Source organism: Schistocerca americana, chromosome 1, assembly GCF_021461395.2.
Source record: "Schistocerca americana isolate TAMUIC-IGC-003095 chromosome 1, iqSchAmer2.1, whole genome shotgun sequence".
NCBI classification, from domain to species: domain Eukaryota; kingdom Metazoa; phylum Arthropoda; class Insecta; order Orthoptera; family Acrididae; genus Schistocerca; species Schistocerca americana.
The window spans coordinates 465270586-465284583 of record NC_060119.1 but is presented as its reverse complement, the minus strand read 5'-3'; the positions used below and the strand labels follow the sequence as shown (position 1 = coordinate 465284583).

The 13998-nt window shown below is 42.0% G+C and overlaps 1 protein-coding gene across 4 annotated transcripts in view; it reads left to right on the top strand.

The window, feature by feature from the left end:
* The window catches only part of LOC124603490 (AP-1 complex subunit gamma-1), a 184668-nt gene that overhangs the window by 133102 nt on the left and 37568 nt on the right, over positions 1-13998 (top strand). For all 4 annotated transcript variants that reach the window (XM_047136400.1, XM_047136399.1, XM_047136402.1 and 1 more), the window contains 2 exons: positions 1543-1761; positions 3799-3926. In XM_047136400.1, coding sequence (XP_046992356.1) covers positions 1543-1761; positions 3799-3926 — 347 coding nt within the window. The remainder of the gene's footprint in view (positions 1-1542; positions 1762-3798; positions 3927-13998) is intronic.

Genomic DNA, 13998 nt, shown 5'->3' with positions numbered 1-13998 from the left:
GCTGTCATTCATTATTTAAATAATGAAATATTGCACTAGTTACATATTTTTTCATGCTTAGCATGATGTGTTTCAAGAATTTTTCTCGTTGTCAAGTGCAAATATGTACGTATGTATTTTGTGTGGTGATTGAATATTTGTTATTCTGCATATCTTGCACTGTAGTTGTCTTGTTGAGGTTATCACGTACTGTGCCTCATCAGTTTTGTAGAAATCCACACACACACACACACACACACACACACACACACATTAACACAAAACTGTCACTCACATATCATCATATCTTTGTGTAACAAAAAATACTGCACTTGACAATGAGAAAAAATTCTCAAAACACATTTTGCTCAACATGAATAAATTATGTAACTGGCACTGTGCTTAAACTAAAAACATTTTAGCAACGCAAAGTGAATGAAGATGTCAACTAGCGCTCCAAGTGGCCATACGCTGAAACACGCTAAATGTGGTTCGACTAAGGTGTCTTGATCACAACAAACACAAAATTGCGTTTACACAGTAGAAACAGTTTGGAGATGGTTGTGATTGGTCATGATATCTTCATTCGAACTAACCTAGTTACTACAATCAGCCACCATGCCAAGTAGAGCTTGGTAGCGGCAGGAGATACGAGACGAATTGTTCCAACTATTACAAATCCACCAGTTCAAATACGCTGAGTACAGTGCCCTGGTGTCAAGAACCACGTAATATTAGTAAACACTACTGGATGACCAACATCATACCAACATCGTTTTTTCTCCACAAACATTTTTTTGTAATGTGTAAATCACGGGAAATTATAAATATGTTGACGCAAAATCGGGTGCAAATTAACATTGTGGGCATAGGAAATTTGATGGGACCGATAAAAAAAATGTTGCAAACGGTGGGAAAACATTAATTCCGAGAATGTAAAAGTGGGGCTGTATTGTATTCATGGCCCTTACATACTGTTTTCCATCTGTCTTGTCTTCATTTGACTGTCCCTTATAGTAATGAAACCATGAGGGTGTGTACATTGAATTTTATTGATTATTAATGACTTGCCTATTGCAGGAAAAAAAATATCCATTTTTATTGTTGGTTTTCAGTTTTTTACTTTCCCGTGTTGTTGCATTGAAATGCAACAGTGATTTGACACTGAGATATGTCTGTTAAGTTGTGATGCTAATGTCCTTCATTCTTGAAAAACCTAAAATTGACAGAAAAGGTATATTTTGCTACAATGTACTCAGAAAGAGCAGCACAATCAGCCACTGAAGGAAGTTAAGTTTCTTACAGAAGTGGGAAGGTAGAAACTTGAGTCTTCAGTATATCTGCTGTGAAACAACAAAAAGGAGGAGAAGACTGATAGATGGACACTTACCTTTCTTCGCGTGAGACCATTGTAGTAGTAAAGCATAATGGTGGTTAAACTTTCTTTGAGTTGAGGTGAAATCAACCTGTATTGTCTTTTGGACCATGAAGAACATCTTTCACAATTTCTTAATTGGTATAAATTTATTAATGGGAACATTTTCTTTAAATCTCTCTTTTCAGGCAGGTAATTATGTCCGTGATGATGTTGTCTCTTGTACCATCCAACTGATATCGGAGTCAACATCTCAGCAGGGCTACATGGTGGAACAGGTGTGGCGAGCACTAGAACGTGACACACAAGATAGACAACCACTTATTCAGGTAGCAACGTGGTGTATAGGGGAATACGGTGATCAATTGCTTTATGGTCCTCCCACCACAGAAGAAAATACTGTGAAGGTGAGTCCGTAAGTGCTGCAAAGTTATTGTTGGTTATCATAGTTTAGATTATGCTATTCTTTCCCATTGACGTGCGTACACGGCCCTGACAGAGCATTGCTTACCATTTGGTGGTAGCAGTGGGCATAGTTCGGTCATATAAAGGACATTTGAGGTCTGAAAGATTTATGAGTGGTACAAGGCTTGTACACACCTCCATAACTGAGTCACTAACACATGCATGTCCATTCTTCCTACACTGAAGACTTACTTGATGTAGAAACCAGAAGCAGCTGATTTCTGTGGTGATACTGATTGCAGTTACAGTGCTGCCAAAGATATTTGTTTATAGAAGTCCACTATCCATCCATGTTGTTGTAAATAGAGATTCCACAACTGACAACTGCAGTATGTATTAAATAACAGTCATTCACAGTTGCAAATGACATTCAAATATCTTGATTGGACCCTGAAACAGTCTGTACGAGTTCCTAGGTAAAAATAATCTGCCTTTCCATTATATAAAGTCAATTATTGTGTGTCCCTTATATGAATTCTTCGCTTACTGTATCCATTATTTTCAAGTAAGTTAGTTGTTCAATAATCACTAGCCCAAAATGCAGCGAATGCTAGATTCCAATTATGTCCTGCCTGCAAATTCACTAGACATTGACACTATTGAATGCAGGAGAGATGTCATTGAGTGACCATTCATAACTGAAACTACCATTTCATTTATTGTAACAGGGATCTCGAACATGTAGGACGCATGTGGCCGAAAGTAAATATCAGTGCGACCCAAGAAGTGAGCAACTATCGCACAATTGGTAAACAACAACAAAAATAAGAAGAAGAAGAAGAATATCGTCCATTTACACTTTACTTGAACCCCCAGAGTATTTCCAGTAATCTGCTGACCAGTCCGACATGCTAGTCTGTTATCTTAATGGCTACTTCAGTTGCTACTGTGAAACTATAGACTTAAAGACATATAATAAAATTAGTGTATGGAAATACAAGGAAATTCTGTGTTATTTTATTTCTGTACAGTTGTGATAAAGAACCTTTTCCACTGTAGTTATGATCACTACAAGTCAGTAAAACTTAGGAATATTCATGTACATTGCAATTACTGCCAATTTTTGCTATGTAACAGTATTGTAATTTTGTTATAACGAGTTTAATTTGATGTCATATCCATTGTCAGAAATAAGAACCACATGTGAACACTAATTTCTCTATAACAGGCTTTCGAGAAACCGTTTCACTTTTGTATGCAATTTCTGCTGCAGCATATGTAAGTCCAGCATGCTTATTCCAATTGAAGAATCATAAATTCTAAATTACTTAAATGTGCTAACTGTAGGCCTCCAACCATTGTCTTTTTCCCTCACAGCAATTTTTGATAGTGTTACATTATGTGCAGCCCAAAATACTCGTTTTCTTCTGATGTGGGTTAGATAAGTTAAAAAGTTGAACACTCCTGCAGTACAGGAATTGGATGACATGTCAGTGATATTTGATGCCACTTTCAACCATATACTCAGCTGAGGATGACAGCTAAGAATTCTTAACACAGACTGATAATGAGACTATGCATAAGTATCCAGCCTTAAATGTTCTTTTCTGTGTAATATACTGAGTTGTGAGTTCAATAATTGGTTGATGGTGATTTATATAGTATTTTGCAAAGTTGAGTTCAATGGTTCTGTGTGGACATCCAAGGACAGTACATTACATAGCAGTTCTGAGTTTCATGCACCTTTCAAAATTTCTCAAAGGTGACACAATTCATTATGTCCTTCATAGAATCAATTTGACGCATTCTGATTTCGGAATGTCTAGATGAATGTTTTGTTCTGTACTCTTTTGGTTCATTCAGTACTCTACTCCTATTGATATACAGTAGCCAGTTTGTTCCTATTTGTTTGTTCCTGTTTTTGTTGACTTAATGTAATGAAAAATAACTGAATGCTGTTTTCAACTTTGGTATGAAAATGAAACTGTAGGAATTCTTCATGGAAGTTTGTAAGTCTCTCTAATTTATATATTTTTCAGGTAACTGAAGATGAAGTGATTGCAGTTTATCAGAAGTTATTGTGGTCGACGCAAAACACAATTGTAACAAAGCAGTATACATTGCTGTCATTAATGAAACTGAGCACACGGTTTCAGAATGGAGTTGAGTGAGTAGGATTAATTGTCTTTATTCATTAGATTGACTGCTTCAAAATGTGACATTCATTCTGTATTAAAGTTGTTAATTTGCTGCTGTAGAAAGAAATAAACAGATTAAAATTGTGTGCCAGATCAGGACTCGAACGAAGGAGCTTACCTATGCAGGAGAGCTCCTACATCTATACTCTGTGAACCTCCATGAGGTGCATGGCAGAGGGTACATCTAACTGTGCCAGTTATTAGTTTCTGCCCGTTGCATTCACGTATGGAGCACGAGAAGAATGATTGTTTTAATGTCTCTGTGTGTGCTTTATTTATTCTAATCATATCCTCATGATCGCTGTGTAAGAGATACTTAGCAGATTGTAGCATGTTCCTATCTTCAAGCCGCCGCCGGGACCAGAGCAGCCCGCGCTGCCCAACCTGCTGTGTGCTGAATACTTCTGGACTGATTACAACTCACACAGAGCTACCATGAATTTTTGGCGACTTTGAACTGTAATATCTAGGACAATAGTTTTTGTAAAGAAATCAAATTTGGCCACCTTGTTCAACTTTGTGTTATCTCATGAATAATAATTAAAACAATTTTACAAGCCATATTGAACCAGAAAACTGTGGGTAAAATTGACCAAAAAATGACCACCGAACAAATTTTGAAGATTGCATTCTTGCATCTCCTGGAACTAATGCTATAACGAATGTGAAACTTGGCTTGTAGTAAAATAACAATGCAAGGTTTTCAAATATAATGTATCGTTTGCTTAGCATTTTCCAGTGCTGAATGAATTAAGCGCAAAATTGAAGATTTTGTAAAACGTCAAAAATGTGCTATTTTCATTCTGATTTTGCTAAAAAAACTATTGTAGTGGCAGCTTCTGCCACCAAATGTAACAGCAACACCAAATGTAGTAGGAAGAGGTGGAAGGCACTGTATTAACACTCGTCCAAGCGATTTATTGTTTCCAACTACAGTGCCCCCGCTCCTCTCAATCTGCGTCACTGGGTCCCGCGATGCTGAGGACACCACGTCATTGTCTGCGAAACAGCCTGGCGCGGGATGGCTGCCTCAGCGACCCGTGCATGTACTGCTGTGTGTCGCCCTTGTACAGCAGTGGAGTTGCGGCATTGTCAGGATGTCGGCAGTTGACTCGGCAGTCTGCGTCCCTGCCGACTCAGTGCTGCTTGGTGTGAGCCCTGGGTGGTCAGCTGCCAGCTTCTCGCCGGCATGGCTAAGGTCACGGCAACAACAAGCGCCCACAATCAGGAGTCTGAATCTGCGGCTCTCACCTCTGGATGCCTCTGGCGTGTGTTGGAAGCCAGGAAGACTGCCCGTGGTAGTGAGCCGTGGAGTGGCCCGCCGCTGGCTGGCTACGGACTCCGTGTCGGCCTCAGAGGGGTCAAACCGGCGACCCACCATGGACTGGAACGCTGGTGCTCCATCTGCTGCTGCGTGTAACTTATGGTGTGACATGCCCCGCCGTCCAGGAGAGCTGCCACACTTGAATGAATCTTGTTGGAAACCTACACCTATTTATACACGGCTGTGCACCTCTGTTTTGCCATACGTGCCACTTTGCGATGCTTACTCATAACACACTCCAGTAGGCCCCTTCTGCCTGTGATTTGCGACATGCAAAACTGCTACGTATACTCTTTCAGCAATTTGACAGTCCTGTGGCCTCTACTCTACTTCGCAACTGTTGGTATGCGTAACTCACTGCTGTCTTGCCCGCACCTGGCTGTAACTTGTGCTCAGAATATTGCACAAAACTAACTTTCCCTATCCTAAACGGTGGTGCCGCTACATTATTCCCCTCTTCGGAAAGACCCCGTTTCTGGGTCGACCCCTAACTAGCTCTTAACTTTTTTTGGGTCAGCACCTACGGCATATTTCCTTACTATTAGAAACCCTAAATGTGGTCTAGTGTCCCTTAAAACCATGGCATGAAACAAAGCATAAAAATTCCATACTGGATGACCACTGCTCGATCAACCACTTACCTACTCGTCTCACGCTCTCGGTATCCAATCCACTGGGGCCTGGACTATCCTTGGTTCCCTCTTGGGATTAGCTCTCCGCCTGATCAGAAAGAAAACAACACATAACAAAGTTAAGGCTGTGATGACACTTGGCACAGAGGTGCCCAAAATGATCGTTGTTTGCCATTGCCTTTCCCCTATACTGAGCGACATGTTGCACAAGCTGTTTGACTGATATGCGCCCCTCTTGCTCTAAAATGAACTGGTTTATGGATCTCAACAGACCTGTCACCAGAGTTTGATTTAACAAGATCAAATTCTGCCTTGGCAAAATTCTAAAGTGGCTTCTGGCCAGTACAGTTGTGGCTGCTAACATTCAATTGCGTGACTCCTGAAATTGATACTGGCAGGTGGAAGTTTGGTGCTATTATGTTACTCTTAGTTACGGTGATTAAAATCCCGCTTCCCTCGAGCTCTACATGTTTAGCTTCTGCAAATACTCCCCGCTCGAAACAACTTGATACTACTACCAAATTCTCATAGGTGGAGAAGATCCAATGCATCCCGACCCTTTGCAAGCTCAATTTTGATTCCACGATGTCTCTTGGACAGTCTATTCCTTGCCCCCTGGCTAAAAATAACTGCACCGTGCATGTGTCCGGATTGGTACTTACCACCCTGGCTGGACATATTGTTACCTTCCCTCTGTGGCAGCTTCATAATTCCTCCCTTGCCATCTCAGCGTACTGGTTTCTAGTTGCCGATATCAGCAATACCTCTTTAGTTTTCACTTCCACAAACTTGGTCAACGCTCCCCACTTCACTGGGTATGGGTGGACCGGGTAACACTGAAACCTCGCGTTATTCCCCATAACCAGGAATTAGAACAAAATATACACTCGTGCTCAGTTGGTTGTTACCCTTATTGTTGCGACATGGTAGAAAAATGGCAAATTTTGCTCACTGGGCTCCATTATTAAATATTACCCTGACTGTAATTCCTTCTGCACCTTGTGCAACTCGCGTAAATATTGGTCCGGTGGTAACAAATCGGTACTTATCTGTCCTTGCAGTGCGTGATGCAGCGCTTCTTGCAGATTCGATATTACTCCCTGCACATCCCACACACTGTCAACTACACCTTGCAAAAGTCTGGTTAACACCACCCTACTATCTAGCACTTCTAGATGATCCTGTAGGGTTCCCAGGTTAAGATTTATTATGCCTTCCGATGCCTTAACATATTCCACTACCTGCACTGTTAATGTGCGGAGCAACCGTGTGTTATTCAGGACTTCCCCTTCCAATGTCCCTATCTGAGTTGCATGCCAAGCGTCTGTTCCCTTCTCTCCTCTGCGAGTTGCCACACCGCCTTCACCATGTTGTTCAGTTCTTTTATATTGCTTTCGTCTGCGGTTCTGAAAACTGTTTTTAAAATTTTTTCCCCCTGCATTCAGCCATCCTCATTTCCGTCTTGCGTCTTACTCGTGGCACCACTTCCTCCATTCATCCTACCTGCTTCCGTAGCGTCTTACAAGCCTCATGCAATTTCTTATACTCCCCTACAACTTCCTTCAGCATTCCCTATCCCTCTGCACATTGCCTAAGCTCTTCGAACACTTCCTCAAGCCCCCTTACTTCATTCCACATTTCCCTTATGTTCCATACCAACCTTAATGCCCACTGGTGACTTGACACCACCACATCTTCCTGCCTTGAGTACAGCTCACACCCATGCAGGTGCTGCACCCATAAGGCGTACACCCCGATAATGAAGAGATGAATCACCGCCAATGCTCCCACTTTCAGTGACATGAGGACAGGGATCACCATCACCCTTCCTCCCTCTTCAACAGGACTGCTGTCCGCAGCTGGCTGTATTCGAAAATACGTACAACATATGAAAATAGAATGCCTAATTACTGTATGCAAACCCAATGATACATGACACAAAAACAGAATAAGATATAAATACTCTACTACTTTCTGGATCACAAAGCATACGGTACATCATGCTGTACTCTATCTTCCTGGTTTTCTCTGTGCTTAGCACCTCTCTTCACTCTCTCTTTCTTCCTCTTTCCTTACTGTGACACACCTGGAATCACATCCGGGCAATCCTTAAATGGCCATAACCGCCCAATGTGTACCATCGTTGTTCTAGTTGCCAGCTGAAGCTTAACATTAACTGGGGATGTGGTTTCAAAAACTTGGTATAGCCCTTGATACCTCGTGAGGAACTACTTCGTTTTGTTTTCCCTTTTTGCATTTAGGGGCTGGACGCATTACCCATTGCCCCACTCTGTACTGTGGTGAACTTCCTTTCCGCTTTACTGCATCTTCCTGCCTTTCCAAAGCCTTTGTATTCGCCTTTTGTACCCATTTCCAACCATTCCGAATTGTCTTTGCGAATTGACGTACAGATTCACTGGTCCTTCCTTTCTGTAGCCTCACCAAATCAAACAGTGACGGCATTTTTCGCCCGGACACTACCTCATATGGAGACAAACTGGTATTTGTATGGACTTTCACGTTGTACGCGCGTACAAAATGCTTCATATACTCTTCCCACTGATGGTGATGAGAATCCATATGAAAACTCAGCATCTTCCTGATTGTTCTGTGTACCCGTTCTGTCCTTCCGTTGGCCTGTGAATGCAACACACTCGCCCTCAACTTCTTTACGTTCAACAATTCACACAGTTCCTTCATTAAATCCGACATGAAGTTGGTCCCTTGGTCAGCAATTGTTGTCTCCGGTACACCAAACTTAAAAAACCAGTTGTTTACTAACGCTTACATGGCCATTGCTGCCTGTTGATCTGGCGTAGCCACCATCTCCACATACCTCAAAAAATTGTCTGTTATTGTCAGAACAAATCTGTTCCACGATGGTGTTCGCCTGAAAGGTCCTAAGACATCGATCCCCAGCATAGAGAATGGACACGTCATTTCCGGCAATTGTTGTAGCTGTATCTGTTTCCGGCTCATATCTGCTCTCTGTGCGCATGGTATAAAATTCTTGACATACTGATCCACATCTACTTTCCTACCTCTCATCACTCTCCTATTCGTCGCTGTACACCCTCCATGACCAGGTAACACGTGATCATGTGCTTCCTTTAAAACCTCATCCCTAAACTTCACTGGCACTACTACCCTTGATCCTAACTTCGTTTCCCTACACAGAAGGCTGTCGTACATATTAAATTGTGGCTGTGTCCAATACAATTTACAATCGTTGTCCGTGTCCTGTAATTCTTGCCATACTGCTAGGTCATAACCTATGACTTCAACTTTTGCCACCTTCCTACTTAGTGCATCTGCATTATTGTGCTTCTTCCCAGGCTTGTGCACCACCTCGTAGTCGAATTCACTGAGCCTCACAGCCCATCTAGCAAGTCTAGTGGACAATTCCTTCAACCCGGACAACCACTTCAATGCAGCATGATCTGTCACTACCCGAAATCATCTCCCATATAAACAACATTTAAAATATGTGATTCCATAGATTACACTAAGCATCTTCCTCTCAGTTGTTGAGTAATTCCTCTCTGGTGCATTCAACTGCCTAGACACTTAGGATACAGTATGATCTTTCCCATCAGTTTCCTGATTAAGACCACACTCTAATGCTTGATTTGATACATCGCATGCTAGTATAAAATCCTTTTCAAAATCTGGAAACACAAGAACCATACTTGATGTTAACACTTCTTTCAGTTTGTCAAATGCTTTCTGACACTCTTCTGTCCAATCAAATTTCACACCCTTCCATAACAGTTGTGTAAATGGCTGTGCTAAATCTGCATAACCCTTTCGGTAGAAATTGCAAATTCCAATGAATGATTGCACTTCCTTAACTGTTTTCAGTTCCCGAAAATCCCTTACAGTCTGTACCAACCTCGGGTCTGTTCGCACTCTGTCCATACTGATAATATGACCCAAATATTTTACTACTTCTAATGCAAAATGACACTTCTCCAGGCTCAACATCAAACGAGGTGCTCTTAACCTCATAGAGACTTCCCTTAACCGCTGTCTATGTTGCTCCATACTACTTGAAAACACTATGTCATCCATATAGACAAGACACTGCCGTGGTTTCAAACCCCTCAAGACACTGTCTAGCAACCTCTGAAATGTTGCTGGAGCGTTTTTCAGACCAAATGGCCTCCAGGAGTGGAGAACGCAGTTTTTGAATGATCCTCTGGAGTCACCTCTAACTGATGATAAACACTTGTCAAATCCATGGTAGAAAAGTACTAACACTGTCCTAAGTGATCCAAAGTCACCGATATGTTTGGAATGGGGTATGCATCTGTTACTGTCTTATTATTGAGGTACCGGTAGTTACAACAGAACATGTATTTCTTAGCTCCACCCATAGATTTTTTAGGCACAAGGACAATGCCCACTTCCCAGCAACTATTACTATGCTCTATAATACTGTCCGGAGCCGCTGATCAATGAAATCCTCCACAATCGGCTGCAAATACCTCGGTATTCTGTATGGTTTACAGTAAACAGGTGCTTCATTCCATGTTGGTATCCTATGTTGAACTAATGGAGTTGCTGGTAACAGCCCTTGTGGAAAAAACAAATCATTAAATTCCCACAATAATTCTTCCATATGCTCTTTTTCTCCTCTTATCAAATGCTTAAATTTTGTCACACAATGCAGTTCTATCGGCAGTTAGTGGTTTATCGCTTCACCTACCTCTCAAACAGCAGTCTTTGTCATCTGGTGCATTCAAATTTGCTACTAAAACTCCTTTCCTCAAATTCGCGTCTACAGCGCTAAAATTGTCCATGTTCAAGGGAACTACTCACCCGTCGTTCCCCCCGTGTATGCTTACAACACTATGTTTCACAAAACGACCCAATGGACCCAAAACTTCATTATCCTCTAATTGTTAAAGAACACATACTGTACCCACAGGTAGATTTGACTCTACTCTTACCCAAAGCGACTTCCCGGTGCCACTAGACACACACTAATACAAATTAATCCTTAATGCTGATGTACGCATTTCAGTCGGTTCGTTCATTTCATTGAACGCCCCTCGCAAAAGCTCTGTATCGACAACAGTTTCCCCTAGCTGAAATAACATTCCACCAAGTTCCACAGTTCATTGTCCAAGGTCAATTTTGTCATGGTGTTGATGCAAGAAATCTACTCCTAGGATCATGTTGTAGCCCTTGCTTACCCATGGTACTACGTCCATGCATGCATGAAATCAGACTTTCTCTATTCAAAAGTCAACTGTCACTAACCCCAAAGGCATGAGCTCCTTATCCCCCACTCCATACAACCTATAATGTGGTGGGTCTAGCTTCCTTCGTCCCATTATATTCTTAGTAGCCACTGATACTTGCGCCTATGTGTCCAACAAAATCTCAAACTTTTTAGTTCCTATGGCTCCTACCACTGATCATTCTACCTCTGCATACGTATCCATAGCATTGAAATTAAACTGGAGCTCCCTTAGGTGGGTCTTGTGCCCCTCTGCCGTTTAACAACTGTCAACCACTACCAACTCCACTTCTCCATCCTCCACACCACAGATTTCCACCCCTTCCTCTATTCCTCGGTGACTTGGTACATTGCCTCTGCACATGTCCCGTACGACCACACTTAAAACATTTCACATCCACCTTACATATTTTTTTGCTTCACCCATTAATCTAATCTTGGCTATATGTAACAACTGCTCATCAGACCAACCATTCATGACTGCTGAAGTCTCCAAGTCCTCCACAAAGGAACACACATCCTCAGATGCCTTGCTATAAAACAGAATAATCAAACTCACGGCAGCTGGATCAATCTCCTGCACTCTAGGCAACAATGACTGATCGGCTGCAGTTTCCCGCTCACTTCTAGATGTTAATTCATTTCTCAACTGCGTATTGTCGGCTGTCAATTCTGCTACTTTTTCCAACAAAGTCTGTATCGCTTCTGGTTCCAACTCCGCCATTGTGTTGCTTTCGTTCCCAGTTAGTCACGAAACAAAACATTTAAGTACAAGAACAACCCGACTTCCTACTCCGCAGTATCAACATACTCGGTAACATCATACTCAAACCAATACAAAAGTAATTAAATTCCATGAAAAACAAAATAATAAATTTTTCTGCCCCAAATACACGAACACTTATACTGACAAAAAATAATAATATGCCTGTGCAAAACATCTAAAATGGCTTGCCATGAGCCATACCCAAAAACACAAAAAGGCAAGAAAAGTCCAAAACTCAAAAGAAAACTGGTCAAAACTCACCACATCTTGTGAATGTAAAGTGGGCGGTGGGCTCGAACGTCATACTGGACAGACAACATCCCACTTCTGACACCAAATGTAGTGGCAACTTCTGCCACCGAATGTAACAGCAACACCAAATGTAGCGGGAAGAGGAAGAAGGCACCATATTAAGACTCGTCCAAGCTTTCCAAGTGATTTATTGCTTCCAACTACAGTGCCCTCGTTCCTCTCAATCTGCGTCACTGTGTCCCACAATGTTGAGGACACTACTTCGCTGTCTACAAAACGGCCTGGTGCAGAATGGCTGCCTCAGCAACCCGTGCACGCACTGCTGTGTGTCGGCCTTGTATGGCAGCTGAGCTGCAGCGTCGTCAGGATGCCAGGAGTTGACTCAGTGGTCTCCATCCCTGCTGACTCAGCACCACTCGGTGTGAGCCGCAGGTGGACAGCTGTGTGCTTCTCGCCGGTGTGGCTAAGGTCGCAGCAACAGCAAGTGCCTGCGATCCGGAGTCCAAATCTGCAGCTCTCACCGTGGGATGTCTCCAGCGTATTTTGGAAGCCAGGACGACTGCCGGCAGTATTGAGCCGTGGAGTGGCCCGCTGGGAACCCACGTCGGCCTCAGAGGGTCGAACCGGCGACCCGCCATGCACTGGAATGCGGCGCCCCATCTGCTGCTGCGTGTAGCTGGTGGTGTGACATGCCCCACCGGCCAGCAGAGTTGCCACACTCAAATGAATCTTGTTAGAAACCCGCACCTATTTATATGCGGCTGTGCGTCTCTGTTTTGTCATATGCACTGCTTCGCGTCACGTACTCATAACACGCTAGGTTTACCAGTGGGTGCCTTCTGCCTGTGATTTGCGACATGCAAAACCGCTACGTATACTCTTTCAGCAATTTGATGGTCCTGTGGCCCCTGTTCTACTTTGCAACTGTTGGTATGCGTTACTCACTGCAATCTGGCCCACACCTGGCTGTAACTTGTGCTCAGAATATTGCACAAAATTAACTGTCCCTATCCTAAACTGTGGTGCCACTGCACTATGTTCTATAAAACATTCCAAGCTGTATAATTGGAATGAAAGTTTGGCGCGAAAATTGAGCTTTAAAACAATGTAAACCTCGGTTTCGCATATCTAGTAGAGTGAACGCATGATGAAAATGAAATTTAAAGTGCAATAGATTGATAGCACAAAGGTTTGGAAAAAAGTTTTATTCCCCTCCTATTTTCCAATAATCTACAAATTAGTCGAAAATATGTTAATTTTTGTGAAAAGATGAAAGCAGGGTATATTCGATTTTTCTTTTACAAATACAGTTTTCTATTAATGCTTCAAAGCCAGTCTCATATGAATAACCAGTTTTAAGCCCCCCACCCTCCCCAGAACAGTGAGTTTATTTTCCAATATTGGCTAACAACATAGGCAAAGTAGCACGAAAAATCACACTGAGAACATAGTTTTAAATTTGGCATGTTATTTCTTGTTGATCAAAGGCGTTTGAAATCAGTTATGGGAAACAGGTTTTGTACAAGTAAACAGAATGTGATCTATATTTATGCTACTAGGGATAAAATAATATAACTGTCTATTTTAAGTGTTAATAATTTAAATTATCATAAGTAGATTAATATATGTTTTTTTTTATACTGGTGCGATGTACCCAGCGTAATTACATTTCTCACAGTACCGATATTGCGCCATCTCAATCACCAAATCCATTCATTTGCCAGCAAACTGTTGCATATGAAGAAGTCTGGCATTTTTTGAATAATTTTCCACCTATTGCGTCTATTTCCCATCCTTATTTTCGATCTGGACTTTGGACCGG